Source organism: Eptatretus burgeri, chromosome 10 (genome assembly GCF_056783735.1).
Source record: "Eptatretus burgeri isolate ZD-2024b chromosome 10, Ebu_testis_v1, whole genome shotgun sequence".
Lineage (NCBI taxonomy): Eukaryota > Metazoa > Chordata > Myxini > Myxiniformes > Myxinidae > Eptatretus > Eptatretus burgeri.
The window spans coordinates 105705718-105729977 of NC_140970.1; the positions used below are offsets into that span (position 1 = coordinate 105705718).

Here is a 24260-nt window from a genome sequence, read left to right on the forward strand (position 1 = left end):
TGTGCACAACAGTTGAAAGGGGGGGGAATACGAAGGCCACCACAAAATTAATGCAGTTACAGACCAACGCGTTAAAATACCTCAATGCAGGGATTACATGAGGTGGTTTGCCGGTTCGTTCCCAATGGTGGTCGGGAGTGCTCGTTCGTAATCACGACAGTGGAGTGTTGAGTGTGAATGATTTGTCCTGTGATCATTCACGTATTTGTGTGAATGTGCGCAGGACGTACGGACTCCGAAGCAGTGTTTTGTTCTTGCATCGATCTTTGGCACGAAGGAGTTTGAATGAGCTTTTAACGATTTGAATCACTCGTGAGGAGGGACTTACATTCTGGCTGCGGGTTGTGGATTGTCGTAGACAATTTCGTTTGGAACTAGCAGAATGTATTGAGAATTGTTAAAACATCTACATAATATATACGCAACTGAGCTGGGCACAGAGACTGCACGTGTCTAAGGGGAAGGGTCGGTTTTGGGGCACTTTTGATGGGTCGAGTTGACATCCGGGCCATGCCGAGAGTGCCACGTGTTCGGGCCGTGCTGTTGGTCTTGAGGGAAAATGTGTCGTATATTGTACTCGGCATGATGGAATTGTTCATACTTGCCCCCAGACTTGCGTGCATGGTATGTGGATGGATGGTTGCGCAGTGGGAGGCATTTTGCAGGTGTTTGAAAATTAGAATGTGGGAGTTTTCCTCGGGTGCCATGTTGGTTGGCGGGCCGGGTGGGTAAGAGCGTGACCTTCCGTTTCAGTGGGTCAGAAAAGGGAGATGTGACGTGATGGACTGTAAAGTTGCTGGTGGAATGTCAGACTGGTGTTATCATTGCAGGGAAGGTGAATGCAATCAACGTGGTGGTATTTTGCGTGATATTTTCCAAGTCCAAAAAGGACACAACTGAAAATTTGACAAAACACCCAGAAATTCGAATGTGTTCTGAAACTTATTATGAAGCCATATACCAAGTTTTTGTTGAATATGTTAAAGGGTATGTGGGGGAAAGAATTTTTATTTTTTTTCAAAGTATGAAGAACCACAGGTGGGATGGACAGACACATGGCGATGGAGAGCAAACCTATAGTATGAATCCGGTTAAATCGGTTGAGGACTAATAAAGAAGAGGGCTGGAGAAAGTCATTGTGGCACAAGACAATGGCGATGGGTTGGACATAATGAGAAAACAAGTCATGTTATGCACACCAGTCAGGAAAAGGAAGAGAGGAAGAATAAGAAATACGGAGGCGAATTGCACGAGGTGCAGAGACACGATTTCTCAAGACCAAACAAGATGGAGGAACCTTGTTGCGGCTCTCTGTGCTGAAATATGAATTGAAAATACCCTCAGGATTGAAAGCATAAAAGGATTCACTAAAAGGATCAGATAAATACAGGACTTTCAAATTGAGTATAAATGCCGAGGCCTTTTGTGCATGCACGGTGCGTGCGTTTTCTCGCTTCTGTGAGCTGGGCAGTCTGAACCGCAAAATCAAAGTTAAATAATCTTTTAAACGGCATCAGACTCATGAAAATAACTAAAACACACGCACGCACACACAGCATTTTAACATCGTGAAGAGGTCCTTCCCCAAAAAATTGGCGATGATCGTTACTTGGTTTTTCCAATTGTAGGCAGCCACATTAAATAAATCCCAAAGCCTGTCATGTTCACAGGCATGCCCACAAGGTTCAAAGTCCATTCAGTGGAAGAGATCCATCGGGGGCTTGGGTAGAACATGCCAGTCCACTATCCATCGGGTCCTGTAGTGACCCACGTCGTCCTGATTTGAGTGTGGAAAGCTGCAATGTATTAGTGCTTTGAGTGAACCAAGAAGATTCTCCAAGTCTTCCATTGTGCAGAGGCACAGCCCTTTCAGTCCTTTTCGGCTTCTTTCAGAAACTTAACCATTTTAGGTTACAATCTTTATCTCGCACACACGGTATATGGAAACATGCCCAAATCAACATTGCTAAGGGGTTTCTATGCGAGCACGCCAAGCATTTTGGGGTGGCTAACATCATTTCTTCATAAGGTATTATCGGACAAAGACAAGAAACATGTGCCCAAATGAAAAATATGGAAAACGGACAGTTCAATTTGTGCTTGATCGAGTAAACCTATCTTGAACGTTTTTCACTTAGAAAGATTCAAAAATAGGAAGTTATGCTTGTTCGATACAAACAAGTAACATCCTTGAGGAAACAAATTTCCAAAAGCACAACCAGACAGGAAGCAGAATGCTTGAAGACATTTTTATTAGATTTTAAGAGAAATCATTTTTCAGCCAGAGAAAGCACTTCCTTGGACACCTGAGAATACAGGAAAGATGAAAGTTAAAGCAAAATCAATGCTGAAGTCACATGTCCACAATGGATGAAAACGATCGACAATATCATTGGAAAACAAGAAGGATGGACAGGCTGGCTACCAAGGGAAATAAAACATTAAACGTTCAACACTGCCAACCTGAAAATCTATGCCGTGGGTACAGGTGGACCTGACGGCATTTGAGGTGCAGCCACAGGGGGTGGCGCCGGTAGCTCGGGTTTCGCTCCCTTCTGTTCTGAAATGGGTCCAACAGGCAGCACTTCTTCTTTGGGCTCCACAACGCTCACGTGGTCAGGCAGAGGCTTTTTAGGACCGATTTTACCACTGGGGTCCCACGGGCGCATTATCTTTACCTTTATGCCAAGCACACCTGTTCGGGAGATGAGCGATAAAAAAGTGGAATTTCATCAGAACTAAAATGAGATAACATGAAACCCAAGAACTGCTTCAAACAAAATGGTAAAACCACATCAGACATCAGTCATTTCAAGATGGGAGGTGTGAGGAGAGTGAGAGCAGTATGCAACGCAAAGCACCATCCATTCCACCCATACTTAAAGGTCCCATGACACTCAAAAGTACTGAAATTGCAGATATATATACACGTGTCCTATAGGAGTTTTTCATCGTGATTTCTGATCTAACAATGTTTTTTCACAATACTCGTTCTGTAAAATGTAAAATTTAAAAAACAAACCTCTTCGGGAACGCCCCTAAAAATTCTGCCGAAATCCACTGAAAGTGGCGTAATCCACATGACATCTCCAGAACAACAAAGGCTGCACGTAAATTACTCGGGTGGGTGGTCTACGTGATTGTATTGGCTTCCTGTGTGTTTCCACATTTGATTGGTCGACTCAAACGCTTCATTCATTTCTGCTTAAAAAAAAAAAAAAAAAAATCAAACATTTGGTTTTGAATAATGGATGACATGGACTTTGATTTGTCTGGTAGCGACAGTGAGTGTGAGAGAAATGAAGAATTTTGCTCTGAATCAGATGGAGAATTGTTGGAAAACGTAGATGCAGGAGATGAAGTTCATGCAGCTGGAAATGGAATACGGCCTTACCAGTTCGAGCCCGAAGCAGGACAAGCAGAGGAAAATGGCGATGAAAGTCCCGGCGTTCATGATAATCGTGAGGACATCGAAGGAAGACTTGGCAATAACAACTGGTTAGACTAAATCCTATTTAGAATTCAATAATGTAAATTCGACTTGCATACTGCTCGATGTCAGAAATATTTTAGTGACGTGACGTGACCAACGCAGCACAGCGCAGCGGACATGTTGCACCGCGGCGAATGAATCACAAACAAGGCCAGCGCATGTCATCGGCCGTATCTCTCCGCGCATAAAACGAAGCAATCTCGCTGTCCGGATACGATGAAAACTTGTGTGCAGAACACACCTTGCGACACAATTGTCTAGAGTAGTCCGATAAATCTGACGTTCTGTTGCATTTTTATTTATTTTATTCCTACTGTCGTCATGTAGCGCCAGTAAGAAACAACGAAGAAAAGAGAATAATAAAATAAAGCTACAGCACGTCAGATTTATCGGACTAGTCAGACGGACGACAGATTTATCGGACTAGTCTAGACTCTAGAGTTGACAAGTAACTTGTATTAGCATGCACACAATGTACAAGTCAATGCGTAAGAGTCCCAAGGCTATGAGGCCGTGTAATAGGACAGATAAATTTGTCTTTCATAGTTGTGCCAACATATTTTTCCCTGTTCATTTATTACAGCATTTTGGCTAAATGTTAATGAATAGCAAGCCAATGGAAGCAGTACCTTCACTTTAGAATAAACCCATGTATGCCGAGTGCAGCCATACCTGGCTTGCATGTATGTGGAACCGTACCTATCCCAGCAGGCTGGTTTCAACGAACAATTCAATAAGCTGCAAAATGTGGGTGCAGGTTTTTCACATTGTTTGATTTTAAAATCATCTCCTTGCACCTTGAAATGATGCAATATTAATCTTTAGTATTTTACTTGTATGTCCATGTAAGTTTCTTTTTTAATGGAAAGGTTCAACAGTCAGATTTTATATTTTGTGGACATGGTAGAGCCCTTTATTGTGCATACACGTATTGGATTTGTACACGACTACGACAAGGTAGAAAAGGGATATATAATTGCCTCGTGGTTGTTGTGCATACACGGCTCAGAAGCAGAATTTCTTTTCCGCGAAACAATCACAGGAATTAAGACCATCAGTGAGATAGCAAACACATGTGCACAATGCATTTGTACGTACTTTATACGGCACGCGACGTCTAATCAATCCACTCTGAGCGAGTCGCGTTGTGGAGATGACGTCAACGATCACGTGACCTGCGGTTCGCTGAAGTCAACTTTTTTGAGGGGCGGGGCATAGCAAGTTGTGAAAAGCACTACAAATGTTCGAAATATTGGTCTAATTATCCCATTTTTGATTTTAAAAAATAAACATGGGTGATTTCTTCACTAGGAAGGTCAAGTTGATATATAAATAACCAGAAAATTTTGAGTGTCACGGGACCTTTAAGCCTGTCATGACAGACAATGTAGATTAAACACCAACACAAATTCCCATGATATTCCACAGCAAGTTTCTCCCCAGCCACCACCAATGTGACCAGTACCCACAATTAATCAGGGAACACAAAAAATTTAAATAAAATGATCACAAACCGCATTTTCAAAATCGGGGAAATACGAGGACTAAACTTTCAACCTGGACAACTCACCCTGCCTCAACAGCACGTGCCGGATGGCCATGTCCACATAGTGGTTGACTGGATCTCCACTGTGGATCATGAGCCCATCCACAAACTTCATGGATTTGGCTCGCTGGCCACGAAGTTTCCCAGATACCACCACTTCACAGCCCTTGGCACCATTCTCCATAATGAACCTCAGCACACCATAGCAGGCTCTGCAAAACAAACAGACACCGCAAGGAAATACGAGCGTTCACATCAAAAACACTGTTTACACTAAATCTGTGACCAAATTCATGATATCCATTAACTGAGCTTGAGGAAAACTTTAGGCCAAAGGAAGAGACATTTCATAAAGTCTCAACAAGTCCATTTCATCCTCACAAATGGTATTAAATAAAACTTAAGGGAGGAATTGGAAAGAACTCTCCAGGAGTAAAATAAGCACACTTCAGGGATTCTCCACAGACTTCAATGAATTAATTTGACCAAGTTTCAAGGGTGCATTGAACAATGTGGATTTTTGACGTGTAAAGACTCAACTCTTTAGTTAAACACACACCTGAGCTTCGTTTAGAAAAGTAAGGCATGCAAAAGGCTAGATTACTCAATAAATGGAAAATACTTCAAATGGTTTTGAGGGTCTGTGTGAACCCTGACCTTTTCTTAGGACTCAACATGATGCTAATGTTCAAGAACATCAGCTGCAAATGGTTTCCCATGGCTGTAAACACCTTTCAACCGAGTTGATTAAGCCGTTTTGGGCTGTCCACATAAAAAGGTGCACAACCAAATTGGAAGCCCCTTCGTCAACATGATAATTTTACAAAACGAGTGGGCTGGTTGGACCAACAGATCAAATTTTCATTCGTCTTGACAGCCTTGTTGAATACTGCTTGAGCATACGCTTGCCTTTCCACCAAGCCTCGATGTGCTTGGGGGGCCAGTGCGGAGATTGTATATTTGTCATCATCATTGCCATATGAAACGACTATGATTATTTTGTTGAAAATATCTGTATATTAATACTGAAGGACCAATTTTCTGCTCCTCCTTGCGGTCGCATCACGTTTTTCTCGGTACTGTGACCTGGACTGAAAGAAACTTCGTACCTGTAAGAGTGCATCGCACATAGTGGCAATAATCAACTTTCAACTCTGAAGCAGAATAAACACTTTTCGTTTTACATTCGTTTACATGGCGATGTGTGACGTCACCGCTGAGAGGCGTCAGGACGTCATGACATCATCGGTCATTCGCTGACGTCAATACTGTCGTCGACAGACCGTTACCGCTGAGCGGTGTAATTCCACTCCTCGAAAATAGCGTCTGCAATGTAAAACCCTCTTCTGCACATGCTGACTACCTCAGAATGTGAATTTGGCACAAAATATGCAACAAGAAACATTGTATCTCTATATTGATACTGAAGGACCAATTTTGTGCTCCTAGCGGTCGCGTCACGTTTTTCTCGGTACTGTGACCTGAGAAGTTTTGACACGGTGTTTGTACGTCAAAGTAGACACGTACACAAATCAGGGGGCTTCTTCACAAGGAGTAGTGTACACCAAAAATGTCGTGTACAAGGACGTTTTGTAGGCCTCAATAGGTAAGGCCATGGAGTACATCGACTGGGATCCGGCTCTTACAAGAGCCGCCACTGGTTGTCGTATTGGGTTCATGGAACGGAATCCGTCTGTGACGCAGTTTCGGCTAGTTATAAATATTAATGACTACATGCTTTGTTACAATGTTTGCATTGTTTTTATTATTTATTTTGAAATTAGAATGCCATATCGTGATAGGACGACATACAGCACTTTTCTGCGTCCTTTCGCCCGGTACTCCAGGGGCCTCCATCTGGCCATCCCCCAAGCAGATCTCTGGCCTATCCCCATCTCCTTGAGATGCCGATAAACCTGCTGCAATGAACAATTCTAACTGCCCCCATCCAGCAGGGGGTCAGTAAACACACGATGCAGGTGTACAAGGGAAAGTTGCAAGTCAAAATAAATAAATTAGTTTTTAAAATATCGATTTTATTTGCATTTATAACACTCGCGTCCCTGGGCCTACCACACTTTTTTCATCCCCACTCCTCACCCTCAATGAAACCGAGTCGAGAGCCTGACAAATGTCTTTAATGTGGTGGGGGTGCAGCAAAGGCATGATGGGCCAAATGGTGTCCTGCGTCAAAGTTCCTCGTCTCGATTTATTGGTCTCATCAATATGATCACAAACTTCATTGCGACCAACAGACATCAGATTTTGCAGCAGAATAGTCTTCACATTGTGCACTTCGGTATTTTCCATGAAGTTTATCGGAGGGAACGGAGATGGGGAAAAAATCCAACAATGGAACTTATTTTCCGTATTTACCGACAGGAGGTCTCCTGCCTGGCGGACATCTGATCATGGTAACACGTTTGCAAGCTTTTGCACCCGGCTAACTTCTACAAAAATACCTCATAATAAAACTACCATAGGAATAATAAACATGAGCATGGTCATGATGTATCAACATTGCACCCCATCTGGATGAAATGGGTTAAGACACGAATATAGCAATGACCTGGCCACAAGGTGTACATTTGCGTTTAGACCCACCTTCGCACAGCAAGGCCGCCAAGGAGCTTGTAACGCAGAGACTCACATTGCGCGATAGCACAAAGGCCTCTATTGGCGACTTTCTCCGCGTACAGCTGCACAAAGTGACAAGAACGGGGAGGTTAGCAGCAGCGAACAGGGAGAAAGTTAGCAGCGAGGTTAACTTGTTAATAATGGCAGTCTGAGCCATAGGGAACTTCCCGAAACATTCCGATGATCATTTACTTGAGAAACTTGCCAATTGCAGGGACCATGAAACTAGAACTATATTTGATGTTTGGTTGTTTCTGGGCAGGGTTGTCAGGATTGGTGCAAGGCATGCTGGTATACAGAATTCAAGTGCTCTGACAGTGGTTGGGTTTTAACCCATTTCATTATTCTAGAAGAGGTATTGCAAGTCATCGAAGCACAAACCACAGCAGCAAACGTACAAGTTGAAAAAAGTAGATGGAGGACTACATGGTACAAAATTCATACAAACAGAAAAATTCCTCTTTACCACTCACACAAATTTTAATCCTGTTCACTTTCAAGACTTCAAAGAAGTCAAAAACAGGGAATTCCCACATCCGAACACTTTAAATGTCGAATTTGCCACGAGGAGCACAGCGGCGATTGGGCCGCCTGCTCATCGGCCGGTTGAGTCGCCCCTCATGTTGTCCAAGATTCCACCCTCCCTCGTCCTCATCCTCTGCTGGAAACTGTTGTGCGTTTGAAAGCATTCATTCTGCCTTATTATTGAGTTTTATTCATTGTATCATCAAAAAAAGTGCCTCAAAAGTGCAAGCTTGTGGTGACGACGACACAAGTCGATCAACGCGATAAAAAAGACGAGTTTGCACAAATTATCCAAATAAATTGGTGCTGGTGTTTGTATCGTGCACAACTGGGTAAAGTCACAGAAACAACGAAAAGAAAACTTGAATGAAGAGGGAAGTGGAAGAGGAAGACCAAGACTATACGTGAAGCTCAAAAGTGAATATATGGAGATGGCCTTACATTTGTTTGTAAGAAAACGCAACACAATCTCTGGTAGCTACACTCAAGGTGTACACAGGAAGAAAACATTTATTTATGATATATATATATATAACCTCTCTTGATGACTCTTCATGCCGAACCAGGCAAAGTGTATGTTTTTGAGCTATTTCCATAAATGGTTCCCATCGAGTTAACGCTGCACTCGTTTTTAAGGAGGGTATGGATATGTGCACCCTTCCCATATGCACACGTTAAACGTTCCAAAAGCATGAGGAATGGGTCCACTTGGATAAGAGCGCCTCCACTGACCTGCAAATCGTGAGATAAATGATGAACACGTGAGAAAGAACACTTGGTTAAGTTCATGGGCCAGTCTCAGGTAATAACACAATTATTGCCAATTATAATGGAGATGTGCTCCCAGGTATCAACACAGGTCGGTTCAGCCGTAGAATGATGTTCGAGTAAGTACCACGATGTGACCCAAGATCCTTTACACAAGTGCAAATTCTGTATTTTCTGTACATTACACACTTCTACATAGTTTATCAACAGTTGACTTCGCTTGTGTTGACGAGTAACGTTTTAAGGCTCAATTAAATCCGCAAAATTGTCCTTATGCCAAACTTTCATATTTCCTCCAGGTCAAGACGAGTGTATATGTGTGTATATATATGAATGAATAAATAAATCGCTGGCTGCCAAATCAAGGCTGTGGGGTTGGAGCAGCATGGAAATACAGGATGGCAAAGGGGACCCAAAACCCATCATGGCACAGGTCCGACTCTCATTGACGCCACTTTGGTGGCTCATTGTCGGTCTATCCTACCATATCAGTCGTTTGTCATGCTGCTGATCGTAATCGTTCCCATTCAGGCTATTCTCCCACATGCTGCTGCTCTTGGGCAGATGCTTGTCTGTCTGCTCTTCCACATCCATCGGTCATGCTTCTGCCGTTTTAAAACCCTCGGCTCTTTGAAGAGCCGACATTTTTTTTAATGCCTAAACAGCCAAAGGTTACGTTTTGAGATCGTCTGTCCAGCATAGATATTTTTATTTTATTACCCAGCCAACTTGTGAAGTTCAACCACACTTTGCACAAGTATAGACTAACCAACATGCAGATGAACCGGTTAGCTTTTGGATTCAAAAGATAAAGTCAAGGGCCCTTTGATTGAATATCAATTTCCAGACCACAAGTCGAGTTTAAAGCATCCGACATCAGTGCTGTAACCATTAATTGAGATCAAACGTAACAGTGGGTTGACATCCAATGTGGTCAGAGGCATTCACGTCAAATTATATTTTTTCTAATCGTATTTTTCTTTTAACACCAGGCGACCAGGGTTGCGTCAGGAAGGGCATCCGGCGTAAAACATGTGCCAAATCACTATGCGGATCATACGGATGATCCGCTGTGGCGACCCCTAACGGGAGCAGCCGAAGGAAGAAGAAGAAGAAGATTTTTCTTTTAACACCAGGATTCAAGCTGGCAACACACTTGCAATCACAGAACAATTTTCAAATTACAGCGGGTCGAGAGCTTTTCATCGCAATACAAACTGGCCGCCGCAACGTTCGAGATGCTAAAAATATTTATATGCTCCTCCATAAGCAGAAAACTTGAACAGGAAGAAAGTTGCACAAATAAGGTTCAGTTTCAAGGTGGTTGTTGTTTCGTATGCAGCCTGTGACTACTGGTTGCATCATTATCTGTGGGTGCAGCTGTGCCACTGATGCATTGCCCCATGTTACCAGTCAGCTGATACTCATTTTGCCAACCTCAAAAGGATGACAAGCTGATCAACCCACTTGGTGTTAATGCAATGGGGAAACGGGGGCTTGAACTCAAGAGCCTATCTTAAGCTGGCCACTTCAACCATTAAGCCATCACCAGGCTTAATGTCAAGGTGGTAAGTTTCATTATCAAAGAACCACTCTTCCTAAAGAACCCAATGGCACCTCCCTTCACATTTACCTCCACCCTCACCCCCTCCCCTATTCCACTCCAACCCCACCTCCCCCCCCAAAAAAAAACAACACCAACAACATGACAGCTTTCTCAACACCATTTTGCTCATTTACCTCCACATTACCCTCGGGGAAGTCAAAGCGCTTCTGTATTACAGAAGTCAGCTCCCGAATGCGCCGACCCTTCTCACCAAGAACATTCTGAGTCCTGCATGAAAAAAGGGAGAGAGGGTTGCAAGGTAAGTATCATGGGAGAAGACTGGTATAAAAATTTTTTGAAACGTTTCCCAGTTAACTTCCTATTTTTGATGCAACATCAAGGCCCGTGATAGCAGGGGTAAAGTGACTATATGACATTGAGCACTGATGGGTAATTTGCCGAATTAGGGAGTCGGTTGCAAATTACAAAATTAATTTTTTGCAAGTTCATTTCCTTCGTTTGCAAGTTCGAACAACTCGTAACCAATACCGACCTCAACACCCGAACAAACCTGCAACTACATTTAAGGAGAGAAAAGTGCATAAAACAACAATTCCACCATTTATTTCTTTGACACAAAGTAGCTGGTGGCCTGTACCTGGTGGCCAAAATGATGACCTCCGTACGAGAGGGTGTGACCCTGACCTCCACGCCACTGTAGCCATCCTCCGCCAGCTCACGTGTCAGGAACTCATTCAACTCAGCCTTGAACACGCCATCAGCCACAAACTGGTAACAGAGAGGAAGTTGAAAGCAGGCTGGATTTTCTCTTATTTTGGGGGGGGGGGGAAACTATAATAAAAAATAAAAATCACAAGTCTTAGCAGTGAGGATTTGAAATCTCAGGTGATGAATCCGTGTACTCAGTAACCTGACAATCTGAATTCTCAGGTGATGAATCCCTGCAATCAGAACCCTGACAATCTGAAATCTCAGGTGATGAATCTGTGCAATCAATACCCTGACTATTTGAAATCTCAGGTGATGAATCCGTGCAATCAGTACCCTGACAATCTGAAATCTCAGGTGATGAAACCGTGAACTCAGTACCCTGACTATTTGAAATCTCTGGTAATTAATCCATGCAATCAGTACCCTGACAATCTGAAATCTCAGGTGATGAATCCGTGTACTCAGTACCCTGACTATTTGAAATCTCTGGTAATTAATCCATGCAATCAGTACCCTGCCAATCTGAAATCTCAGGTGATGAAACCGTGTACTCAGTACCCTGACTATTTGAAATCTCTGGTAATTAATCCATGCAATCAGTACCCTGACAATCTGAAATCTCAGGTGATGAATCCGTGCAATCAGTACCCTGACTATTTGAAATCTCAGGTGATGAATCCGTGCAATCAGTACCCTGACAATCTGAAATCTCAGGTGATGAATCTGTGTAATCAGTACCCTGACTATTTGAAATCTCTGGTGATGAAACCGTGTACTCAGTACCCTGCCAATCTGAAATCTCTGGTGATGAAACCGTGTACTCAGTACCCTGACTATTTGAAATCTCTGGTGATGAAACCGTGTACTCAGTACCCTGACTATTTGAAATCTCTGGTGATGAAACCGTGTACTCAGTACCCTGCCAATCTGAAATCTCAGGTGATGAAACCGTGTACTCATTAACATGACAATCTGAAATCTCAGGTGATGAATCCGTGCAATCAGTACCCTGACAATCTGAAATCTCAGGTGATGAATCCGTGCAATCAGTACCCTGACAATCTGAAATCTCAGGTGATGAATCCGTGCAATCAGTACCCTGACTATTTGAAATCTCAGGTGATGAATCTGTGCAATCAGTACCCTGACTATTTGAAATCTCAGGTGATGAATCCGTGCAATCAGTACCCTGACAATCTGAAATCTCAGGTGATGAATCCGTGCAATCAGTACCCTGACAATCTGAAATCTCAGGTGATGAATCCGTGCAATCAGTACCCTGACAATCTGAAATCTCAGGTGATGAATCCGTGCAATCAGTACCCTGACAATCTGAAATCTCAGGTGATGAATCTGTGTAATCAGTACCCTGACTATTTGAAATCAGCAACCCCGCCCCCCCACCACCACCCCATTATGCACCCCCTTCGACATCAATTTTTTTAATGTCATGTAGAAACTTTGGTACATCATGGGTGATGAAGGTTGGAGTTGAGTTTCATCAGAATTGTGTGTCATTTCCGAGAAGAAAGCAAATATCTATTTTGGGGGGCGAAATAACAAATATCTGTGGATACGAGTTGGACGGTTGCGTGGAAGGTAGAGTGTAGGTACGAGACCACCTTAGGGACAAACTTTTTAATGCCCTGAACAAATTTTGGTACATACAGGGTGATGAAGGTTGTGGTAAAGTTTCATCAATATTGGGTGTAGTTTTGGAGAAGTTGCAAATGTTTGTGGACGGACGGACAACACGCCATCCCATAAGCTCCCCGGAACTACATTCCCAAAACAAACAAACAAAAAAAAATGCAGCGAGGGCATTGGCCGACATTCTACAGCGTGGCAAAGATAGTTATGAATGCCTATTACGAGTTATATTATTAGCCCCCATTGGAATTCGTCCGAAATGGGGGCTTATGGATTTGTTCTCGATTTTTGTGTCCGTGTGTGCGTGCATGCGTCCACAACCATATCTCGGACACGTACGGACAGATTTTATTCCTGTTTCGCACAAAGACAACACATTATGGTGTACATATGCACGTCATTGTTTTCGACATCAGCCCAAGGATGGGCGACTGGTGGGCATTTTGTAACTTCAATGTGTCTCCAACCATTTCTCAGATATGCATGATCCAATTTTGTTCAAACTTGGCACAAGCACAGTACGTGATGGCATACACGTACACCTCACTATATTTTGTGATCTGATTAAAGATGGCCAACTGGTAGACTGGTGGTCATTTCAGTTGTACAAAAGTATGGGCTCGCCATTTAACTCCGTACAGCAAAATTACTAAAACAACGGCGGCGAGGATATTTTGTCTTTTTTACTTGTTGCCAAAAGAAAGGTAAACTCTAAAAATGCTTGGGATACCCTAATGAACCTGTAAAGCTGGAAAAACCACAGCAACAGCACCCAAACCACTCGTCATGACGGTGTGTAGTGAATAAGGTATGGTGTGGGTACGGGGAGGGCAGTTGGACACAATGTAGAGTGGAGATACGAGCAAGGCCGTCGCGAGGAAGGAAGAATGTGGGTACGAGTTGGACGGTTGCGAGGAAGGTAGAGGGGGTACGAGTAGGACGGTTGCGAGTAAGGTAGAGGGGGTACGAGTAGGACGGTTGCGAGGAAGGAAGAGTGGGTACGAGTTGGATGGTTGTAAGGTAGAGTGTGGGTACGAGTTGGATGGTTGTAAGGTAGGGTGTGGGTACGAGTTGGATGGTTGTAAGGTAGAGTGTGGGTATGAGTTGGATGGTTGTAAGGTAGGGTGTGGGTAGAGTTGGATGGTTGTAAGGTAGGGTGTGGGTACGAGTTGGATGGTTGTAAGGTAGAGTGTGGGTATGAGTTGGATGGTTGTAAGGTAGGGTGTGGGTACGAGTTGGATGGTTGTAAGGTAGGGTGTGGGTACGACTTGGATGGTTGTAAGGTAGGGTGTGGGTACGACTTGGATGGTTGTAAGGTAGGGTGTGGGTACGACTTGGATGGTTGTAAGGTAGGGTGTGGGTACGAGTTGGATGGTTGTAAGGTAGAGTGTGGGTACGAGTTGGATGGTTGTAAGGTGGGGTGTGGGTATGAGTTGGATGGTTGTAAGGTGCGGTGTGGGTACGAGTTGGATGGTTGTAAGGTGGGGTGTGGGTAGAGTTGGATGGTTGTAAGGTGGGGTGTGGGTACGAGTTGGATGGTTGTAAGGTGGGGTGTGGGTACGAGTTGGATGGTTGTAAGGTGGGGTGTGGGTAGAGTTGGATGGTTGTAAGGTGGGGTGTGGGTAGAGTTGGATGGTTGTAAGGTGGGGTGTGGGTACGAGTTGGATGGTTGTAAGGTGGGGTGTGGGTAGAGTTGGATGGTTGTAAGGTAGGGTGTGGGTACGAGTTGGATGGTTGTAAGGTAGAGTGTGGGTACGAGTTGGATGGTTGTAAGGTGGGGTGTGGGTACGAGTTGGATGGTTGTAAGGTAGAGTGTGGGTACGAGTTGGATGGTTGTAAGGTAGGGTGTGGGTAGAGTTGGATGGTCGTAAGGTAGGGTGTGGGTAGAGTTGGATGCTTGTAAGGTACACTGTGGGTAGAGTTGGATGGTTGTAAGGTAGAGTGTGGGAAGAGATGGATGGTTGTAAGGTGGGGTGTGGGTACGAGTTGGATGGTTCTAAGGTGAGGTGTGGGTACGAGTTGGATGGTTGTAAGGTGGGGTGTGGGTACGAGTTGGATGGTTGTAAGGTAGAGTGTGGGTACGAGTTGGATGGTTGTAAGGTGCGGTGTGGGTACGAGTTGGATGGTTGTAAGGTAGAGTGTGGGTAGAGTTGGATGGTTGTAAGGTGGGGTGTGGGTAGAGTTGGATGGTTGTAAGGTGGGGTGTGGGTACGAGTTGGATGATTGTATGGTGGGGTGTGGGTACGAGTTGGATGATTGTAAGGTGGGGTGTGGGTACGAGTTGCATGGTTGTAAGGTAGAGTGTGGGTAGAGTTGGATGGTTGTAAGGTGGGGTGTGGGTAGAGTTGGATGGTTGTAAGGTGGGGTGTGGGTAGAGTTGGATGGTTGTAAGGTGCGGTGTGGGTAGAGTTGGATGGTTGTAAGGTGCGGTGTGGGTACGAGTTGGATGGTTGTAAGGTGCGGTGTGGGTACGAGTTGGATGGTTGTAAGGTGGGGTGTGGGTACGAGTTGGATGATTGTATGGTGGGGTGTGGGTACGAGTTGGATGGTTGTAAGGTGGGGTGTGGGTACGAGTTCGATGGTTGTAAGGTGGGGTGTGGGTACGACTTCGATGGTTGTAAGGTGGGGTGTGGGTACGAGTTGGATGATTGTAAGGTGGGGTGTGGGTACGAGTTGGATGATTGTAAGGTGGGGTGTGGGTACGAGTTGGATGATTGTAAGGTGGGGTGTGGGTACGAGTTGGATGATTGTAAGGTAGAGTGTGGGTAGAGTTGGATGGTTGTAAGGTGGGGTGTGGGTAGAGTTGGATGGTTGTAAGGTGCGGTGTGGGTACGAGTTGGATGGTTGTAAGGTGCGGTGTGGGTACGAGTTGGATGGTTGTAAGGTGGGGTGTGGGTACGAGTTGGATGGTTGTAAGGTGGGGTGTGGGTACGAGTTGGATGGTTGTAAGGTGGGGTGTGGGTACGAGTTGGATGGTTGTAAGGTGGGGTGTGGGTAGAGTTGGATGGTTGTAAGGTTGGGTGTGGGTACGAGTTGGATGGTTGTAAGGTAGAGTGTGGGTACGAGTTGGATGGTTGTAAGGTGGGGTGTGGGTACGAGTTGGATGGTTGTAAGGTGGGGTGTGGGTACGAGTTGGATGGTTGTAAGGTAGAGTGTGGGTACGAGCTGGATAGTTGTAAGGTGGGGTGTGTGTACGAGTTGGATGGTTGTAAGGTAGGGTGTGTGTAGAGATGGATGGATGTAAGGTAGGGTGTGGGTAGAGTTGGATGGTTGTAAGGTAGAGTGTGGGTAGAGTTGGATGGTTGTAAGGTAGGGTGTGGGTAGAGTTGGATGGTTGTAAGGTAGGGTGTGGGTACGAGTTGGATGGTTGTAAGGTAGAGTGTGGGTACGAGTTGGATGGTTGTAAGGTGGGGTGTGGGTACGAGTTGGATGGTTGTAAGGTAGAGTGTGGGTACGAGTTGGATGGTTGTAAGGTAGGGTGTGGGTAGAGTTGGATGGTTGTAAGGTAGGGTGTGGGTAGAGTTGGATGGTTGTAAGGTAGAGTGTGGGTAGAGTTGAATGGTTGTAAGGTAGAGTGTGGGTACGAGTTGGATGGTTGTAAGGTGGGGTGTGTGTACGAGTTGGATGGTTGTAAGGTGGGGTGTGGGTACGAGTTGCATGGTTGTAAGGTAGAGTGTGGGTACGAGTTGGATGGTTGTAAGGTGCGGTGTGGGTACGAGTTGGATGGTTGTAAGGTAGAGTGTGGGTAGAGTTGGATGGTTGTAAGGTGGGGTGTGGGTAGAGTTGGATGGTTGTAAGGTGGGGTGTGGGTAGAGTTGGATGGTTGTAAGGTGCGGTGTGGGTAGAGTTGGATGGTTGTAAGGTGCGGTGTGGGTACGAGTTGGATGGTTGTAAGGTGCGGTGTGGGTACGAGTTGGATGGTTGTAAGGTGGGGTGTGGGTACGAGTTGGATGATTGTATGGTGGGGTGTGGGTACGAGTTGGATGATTGTAAGGTGGGGTGTGGGTACGAGTTGGATGGTTGTAAGGTAGAGTGTGGGTAGAGTTGGATGGTTGTAAGGTGGGGTGTGGGTAGAGTTGGATGGTTGTAAGGTGGGGTGTGGGTAGAGTTGGATGGTTGTAAGGTGCGGTGTGGGTACGAGTTGGATGGTTGTAAGGTGCGGTGTGGGTACGAGTTGGATGGTTGTAAGGTGGGGTGTGGGTACGAGTTGGATGATTGTATGGTGGGGTGTGGGTACGAGTTGGATGGTTGTAAGGTGGGGTGTGGGTACGAGTTCGATGGTTGTAAGGTGGGGTGTGGGTACGAGTTCGATGGTTGTAAGGTGGGGTGTGGGTACGAGTTGGATGATTGTAAGGTGGGGTGTGGGTACGAGTTGGATGATTGTAAGGTGGGGTGTGGGTACGAGTTGGATGATTGTAAGGTGGGGTGTGGGTACGAGTTGGATGATTGTAAGGTAGAGTGTGGGTAGAGTTGGATGGTTGTAAGGTGGGGTGTGGGTAGAGTTGGATGGTTGTAAGGTGCGGTGTGGGTACGAGTTGGATGGTTGTAAGGTGCGGTGTGGGTACGAGTTGGATGGTTGTAAGGTGGGGTGTGGGTACGAGTTGGATGGTTGTAAGGTGGGGTGTGGGTACGAGTTGGATGGTTGTAAGGTGGGGTGTGGGTACGAGTTGGATGGTTGTAAGGTGGGGTGTGGGTAGAGTTGGATGGTTGTAAGGTTGGGTGTGGGTACGAGTTGGATGGTTGTAAGGTAGAGTGTGGGTACGAGTTGGATGGTTGTAAGGTGGGGTGTGGGTACGAGTTGGATGGTTGTAAGGTGGGGTGTGGGTACGAGTTGGATGGTTGTAAGGTAGAGTGTGGGTACGAGTTGGATAGTTGTAAGGTGGGGTGTGGGTACGAGTTGGATGGTTGTAAGGTAGGGTGTGGGTAGAGTTGGATGGTTGTAAGGTAGGGTGTGGGTAGAGTTGGATGGTTGTAAGGTAGAGTGTGGGTAGAGTTGGATGGTTGTAAGGTAGAGTTTGGGTACGAGTTGGATGGTTGTAAGGTGGGGTGTGGGTACGAGTTGGATGGTTGTAAGGTGGGGTGTGGGTACGAGTTGGATGGTTGTAAGGTGGGGTGTGGGTACGAGTTGGATGGTTGTAAGGAAGAGTGTGGGTACGAGTTGGATGGTAGTAAGGTGCGGGGTGGGTACGAGTTGGATGGTTGTAAGGTAGAGTGTGGGTAGAGTTGGATGGTTGTAAGGTGGGGTGTGGGTAGAGTTGGATGGTTGTAAGGTGGGGTGTGGGTAGAGTTGGATGGTTGTAAGGTGCGGTGTGGGTAGAGTTGGATGGTTGTAAGGTGCGGTGTGGGTACGAGTTGGATGGTTGTAAGGTGCGGTGTGGGTACGAGTTGGATGGTTGTAAGGTGGGGTGTGGGTACGAGTTGGATGATTGTATGGTGGGGTGTGGGTACGAGTTGGATGATTGTAAGGTGGGGTGTGGGTACGAGTTGGATGGTTGTAAGGTGGGGTGGGGGTACGAGTTCGATGGTTGTAAGGTGGGGTGTGGGTACGAGTTGGATGATTGTAAGGTGGGGTGTGGGTACGAGTTGGATGATTGTAAGGTGGGGTGTGGGTACGAGTTGGATGATTGTAAGGTGGGGTGTGGGTACGAGTTGGATGATTGTAAGGTAGAGTGTGGGTAGAGTTGGATGGTTGTAAGGTGGGGTGTGGGTAGAGTTGGATGGTTGTAAGGTCCGGTGTGGGCACGAGTTGGATGGTTCTAAGGTGCGGTGTGGGTACGACTTGGATGGTTGTAAGGTGGGGTTTGGGTACGAGTTGGATGGTTGTAAGGTGGGGTGTGGGTACGAGTTGGATGATTGTAGGGTGGGGTTTGGGTACGAGTTGGATGATTGTATGGTGGGGTGTGGGTACGAGTTGGATGATTGTAAGGTGGGGTGTGGGTACGAGTTGGATGGTTGTAAGGTGGGGTGTGGGTACGAGTTCGATGGTTGTAAGGTGGGGTGTGGGTACGAGTTGGATGATTGTAAGGTGGGGTGTGGGTACGAGTTGGATGATTGTAAGGTGGGGTGTGGGTACGAGTTGGATGATTGTAAGGTGGGGTGTGGGTACGAGTTGGATGATTGTAAGGTAGAGTGTGGGTAGAGTTGGATGGTTGTAAGGTGGGGTGTGGGTAGAGTTGGATGGTTGTAAGGTGCGGTGTGGGTACGAGTTGGATGGTTGTAAGGTGCGGTGTGGGTACGAGTTGGATGGTTGTAAGGTGGGGTGTGGGTACGAGTTGGATGGTTGTAAGGTGGGGTGTGGGTACGAGTTGGATGATTGTAAGGTGGGGTGTGGGTACGAGTTGGATGATTGTAAGGTGGGGTGTGGGTTCGAGTTGGATGGTTGTAAGGTGGGGTGTGGGTACGAGTTGGATGATTGTAAGGTGGGGTGTGGGTAGAGTTGGATGGTTGTAAGGTGCGGTGTGGGTACGAGTTGGATGGTTGTAAGGTGGGGTGTGGGTACGAGTTGGATGGTTGTAAGGTGGGGTGTGGGTACGAGTTCGATGGTTGTAAGGTGGGGTGTGGGTACGAGTTGGATGATTGTAAGGTGGGGTGTGGGTAGAGTTGGATGGTTGTAAGGTGCGGTGTGGGTACGAGTTGGATGGTTGTAAGGTGCGGTGTGGGTACGAGTTGGATGGTTGTAAGGTGGGGTGTGGGTACGAGTTGGATGGTTGTAAGGTGGGGTGTGGGTACGAGTTGGATGATTGTAAGGTGGGGTGTGGGTACGAGTTGGATGATTGTAAGGTGGGGTGTGGGTACGAGTTGGATGGTTGTAAGGTGGGGTGTGGGTACGAGTTGGATGATTGTAAGGTGGGGTGTGGGTAGAGTTGGATGGTTGTAAGGTGGGGTGTGGGTAGAGTTGGATGGTTGTAAGGTGGGGTGTGGGTACGAGTTGGATGGTTGTAAGGTGCGGTGTGGGTACGAGTTGGATGGTTGTAAGGTGCGGTGTGGGTACGAGTTGGATGGTTGTAAGGTGCGGTGTGGGTACGAGTTGGATGGTTGTAAGGTGGGGTGTGGGTACGAGTTGGATGGTTGTAAGGTGGGGTGTGGGTACGAGTTGGATGATTGTAAGGTGGGGTGTGGGTACGAGTTGGATGGTTGTAAGGTGGGGTGTGGGTACGAGTTGGATGGTTGTAAGGTGGGGTGTGGGTACGAGTTGGATGGTTGTAAGGTGGGGTGTGGGTAGAGTTGGATGATTGTAAGGTGGGGTGTGGGTAAGAGTTGGATGATTGTAAGGTGGGGTGTGGGTACGAGTTGGATGATTGTAAGGTAGAGTGTGGGTAGAGTTGGATGGTTGTAAGGTGGGGTGTGGGTAGAGTTGGATGGTTGTAAGGTGCGGTGTGGGTACGAGTTGGATGGTTGTAAGGTGCGGTGTGGGTACGAGTTGGATGGTTGTAAGGTGGGGTGTGGGTACGAGTTGGATGGTTGTAAGGTGGGGTGTGGGTACGAGTTGGATGGTTGTAAGGTGGGGTGTGGGTACGAGTTGGATGATTGTAAGGTGGGGTGTGGGTGGGAGTGGGATGATTGTAAGGTGGGGTGTGGGTACGAGTTGGATGGTTGTAAGGTGGGGTGTGGGTACGAGTTGGATGATTGTAAGGTGGGGTGTGGGTAGAGTTGGATGGTTGTAAGGTGGGGTGTGGGTAGAGTTGGATGGTTGTAAGGTGGGGTGTGGGTACGAGTTGGATGGTTGTAAGGTGCGGTGTGGGTACGAGTTGGATGGTTGTAAGGTGCGGTGTGGGTACGAGTTGGATGGTTGTAAGGTGCGGTGTGGGTACGAGTTGGATGGTTGTAAGGTGGGGTGTGGGTACGAGTTGGATGGTTGTAAGGTGGGGTGTGGGTACGAGTTGGATGATTGTAAGGTGGGGTGTGGGTACGAGTTGGATGGTTGTAAGGTGGGGTGTGGGTACGAGTTGGATGGTTGTAAGGTGGGGTGTGGGTACGAGTTGGATGGTTGTAAGGTGGGGTGTGGAGTACGAGTTGGATGGTTGTAAGGTGGGGTGTGGGTAGAGTTGGATGATTGTAAGGTGGGGTGTGGGTACGAGTTGGATGGTTGTAAGGTGGGGTGTGGGTAGAGTTGGATGATTGTAAGGTGGGGTGTGGGTACGAGTTGGATGGTTGTAAGGTGGGGTGTGGGTACGAGTTGGATGGTTGTAAGGTGGGGTGTGGGTACGAGTTGGATGATTGTAAGGTGGGGTGTGGGTAGAGTTGGATGGTTGTAAGGTGGGGTGTGGGTAGAGTTGGATGGTTGTAAGGTGGGGTGTGGGTACGAGTTGGATGGTTGTAAGGTGCGGTGTGGGTACGAGTTGGATGGTTGTAAGGTGCGGTGTGGGTACGAGTTGGATGGTTGTAAGGTGCGGTGTGGGTACGAGTTGGATGGTTGTAAGGTGGGGTGTGGGTACGAGTTGGATGGTTGTAAGGTGGGGTGTGGGTACGAGTTGGATGATTGTAAGGTGGGGTGTGGGTACGAGTTGGATGGTTGTAAGGTGGGGTGTGGGTACGAGTTGGATGGTTGTAAGGTGGGGTGTGGGTAGAGTTGGATGATTGTAAGGTGGGGTGTGGGTACGAGTTGGATGGTTGTGAGTGCGGGAGAGTGCGAGTACGAGTAGGACGGTTGGGAAAGCCTCACGTTGGCCTAAAACAAGGAAGATTCAGCCCGAGTTTTAAGGCCCCGTTAACCATTTCGAAATACGAGACCATTTCCTTCATCAAGACGTTCGTCCTGCTTGTCCCAACCAACCTAGAACAATGCAAAACGGCGAACATCACAACATGTCGTCCAATCACAAAGATAAACGGTCATCGCAGCGAGCGACCACGACGAGCGAGTGACCACGACGAGCGAGTGACCACGACGAGCGAGCAATCCAACACAATCTTCAAAAGTTCGGATCCATCGGCATTCAAATCATTCCGCAAGTTCCATATTCGGGCATTTCCCAACCTCCGAACGAGTATTAACGGCCCCTTCCCGCCGATAAAAATGATACGAACGACACACGCACACACAATCACCTTCCTCTTCTTGGATATCTGCACCGCCATGTTCACGCGTTCCACGAAAAAGGAAGCTCCTCCCCACAACACTTCACCTTCCTTCTCACATTTTTTTTTTGTTAAGTGATTGGAACCTCTATAAAAGAAAAGTTTAATTGAAATACAATATTATGATGTATTAAAATTATCATTAGTAGCATTATCATTAAAGAGATATTAAAAAAAGAAAAAAGAGGTGCCATTCGAGCTTGAAAATAATACAATACACCTTCAGTTGCAATAGTTGCAAAAACATCATTTCTTGAAAGCTGTGACGTATACGCGGATTTCAGGGGTGAAAGGCAACACAACACCGATGTAGGAGAGCGTGTGGCATTGGCTGAGCGGTTTGGGTGGTGGCTTGGGATCTGAGGGTCCTGAATTTACCCGTTGAATTAACACCAGGGGGTTGACTCAGCCTGTCATCCTTCTGAGGTCAGCAAAATGAGCACCAGTGTCTACTGGTAATAGGGGCACTGCATCAGCGGCATAGCCATGCCCTTAACCAATGATGCAACTAGCAGCCAAAGAGGCTGTACACGATGGGAACCAATGGAGGAGCTCCACATCCCCCCCTCCCCCCACACGGGATGACACACTGCGCATGTTCGTCCAAATAACTTTGAAAATCATGTCAACATTTCCACCCAAAAATGTATCCACTCTCTACAGCAATGCAACTAGGACAATCAGCACAAGTTCAACCGCTCAGGTGCCTCAGTCATGCCAGCAGAGCATCTCAACAGGGTTGACCGTGTGTTGTGGAGTACTGATGGCAGCAGACTCAGGAGGAGCTGGATGAGGAGGATCCACCACTCTACGATCAGGTTCAGACGCATTGGGTTCCAGCACTTGGCTCACAATTGTCTAGACACCAAGGTTTCACTTTCAATGGGTTGAACATGGTTTGGAGGATTGCGGTCACAACGCCTTGTGAGGCGGAGCTGGTCAATATGTTCACAGATGACTGTATGTCCATTGGGCAGTTCCACAACAAATAGAGAGGTGCCAATTCGATCAATAACGTCACTTGAGCCATTGAGATCCACAGCCGGGATTGAGCTCGAAAACAGGATCAAACCCAATGATGGCACCTGGAGCTGAGGTCCTGTCATGATACCGCTTCTGTTTAAACTGGGGTTCAGTAACTCTGGACCGAATCATTAGGATGGTTGAGGTCTAATTGCGTGTCTTCAGCACTCGACCGAACATCATTTCTGTGGGTGTGCATCCAGTGGTTGTGGTTGTGGTTGTGTGTGTGTGCGTGCGTGTCCTACAGGTAAACAGAATGCGTGACAACCTGGTCTGCAGAGAAAAGCTGTCGTTTGCCTTTTTGAGACCACTCTTGATCACCTGGCCAGCTCTCTCTGGCCAGCTCTCTCTGGCCATGGCCATCTCTCTCTCTCTCTCTCTCTCTCTCTCTCTCTCTCTCTCTCTCTCTCTCTCTCTCTCTCTCTCTCTCTCTCTCTCTCTCTCTCTCTCTCTCTCTCTCTCTCTCTCTCTCTCCATTTTGACTGACATAAAGTCGTGACCAGAACGAGCTTTGGAATCCCTGTTACCAGTCAGGCGCGGACCGTGACTGCCAAATTTCAGCTGGATGGGCCCAGCTGTTTTGCTGGAGACGTTGAAAAAGGACATGGACGGATGGATGGACGTTGCACAATGACAGTATCTTCTCTGGAATTCCAATTCCAGACTATAAGGACACTCGGTGGAGCGCATACCTCCGCCCCGCAATACCTGTTAAAGAAGAACATATTGGGCCTATTACACTTTTGAAATATCATGCCATAGAATAGTATATCGTTTGTGGCCCTGTCTATCAATGGTGAAGAATCACTTTAAAAATTAAATAATTCTCGTATCCAGATCCGGATTCGGATCTTCACCAAAATTGAATCAATTCTTCCTTGTCACACGGACTTCAATGTATAATGTTGCGGACCCGGGGGTCGGGGGCGAGAAGACCACGAGGGGGGAAGAAAAAAAAATTATAAGCTACCTCGAGTTCCGACCAGACTCTCTGGAATCGCAGGCCATCGCACACGAATAACCCCGTGACGCGGCAGGTCGCTAATTGATATTGAACACCAATAACTTGACCACATGACTTAGGGTCCTCTGCCTAATAAATACCGTTTACCTAATGGTCATGTGATCATATTACCAGGGGACACGCTCTCGGTACGCCTTGTTCAAACCGGATCACCTTACCAGATCAGATGTAGCTGATCGTAACTGTCCAAGGACCTACCGGCTAGAAAAACAGATTGTTCGGGGGATAACGTCCCGGC

General features: G+C 46.6%; 1 protein-coding gene across 1 annotated transcript; it reads right to left on the reverse strand.

The window, feature by feature from the left end:
- Nucleotides 1–2235: 2235 nt before the first annotated feature.
- On the reverse strand, nucleotides 2236–22051 carry RPS3 (ribosomal protein S3). The gene is made up of 7 exons (XM_085899834.1): nucleotides 21946–22051; nucleotides 11174–11304; nucleotides 10710–10803; nucleotides 7644–7738; nucleotides 5064–5251; nucleotides 2464–2695; nucleotides 2236–2306 (listed from the first exon to the last, which is right to left on the reverse strand). The coding sequence occupies exons 1-6, from the start codon at nucleotides 21973–21975 to the stop codon at nucleotides 2472–2474; spliced, it is 762 nt and encodes a 253-aa protein (XP_085755960.1). The 5' UTR covers nucleotides 21976–22051; the 3' UTR covers nucleotides 2236–2306; nucleotides 2464–2471.
- Between the last annotated feature and the right edge of the window lie 2209 nt (nucleotides 22052–24260).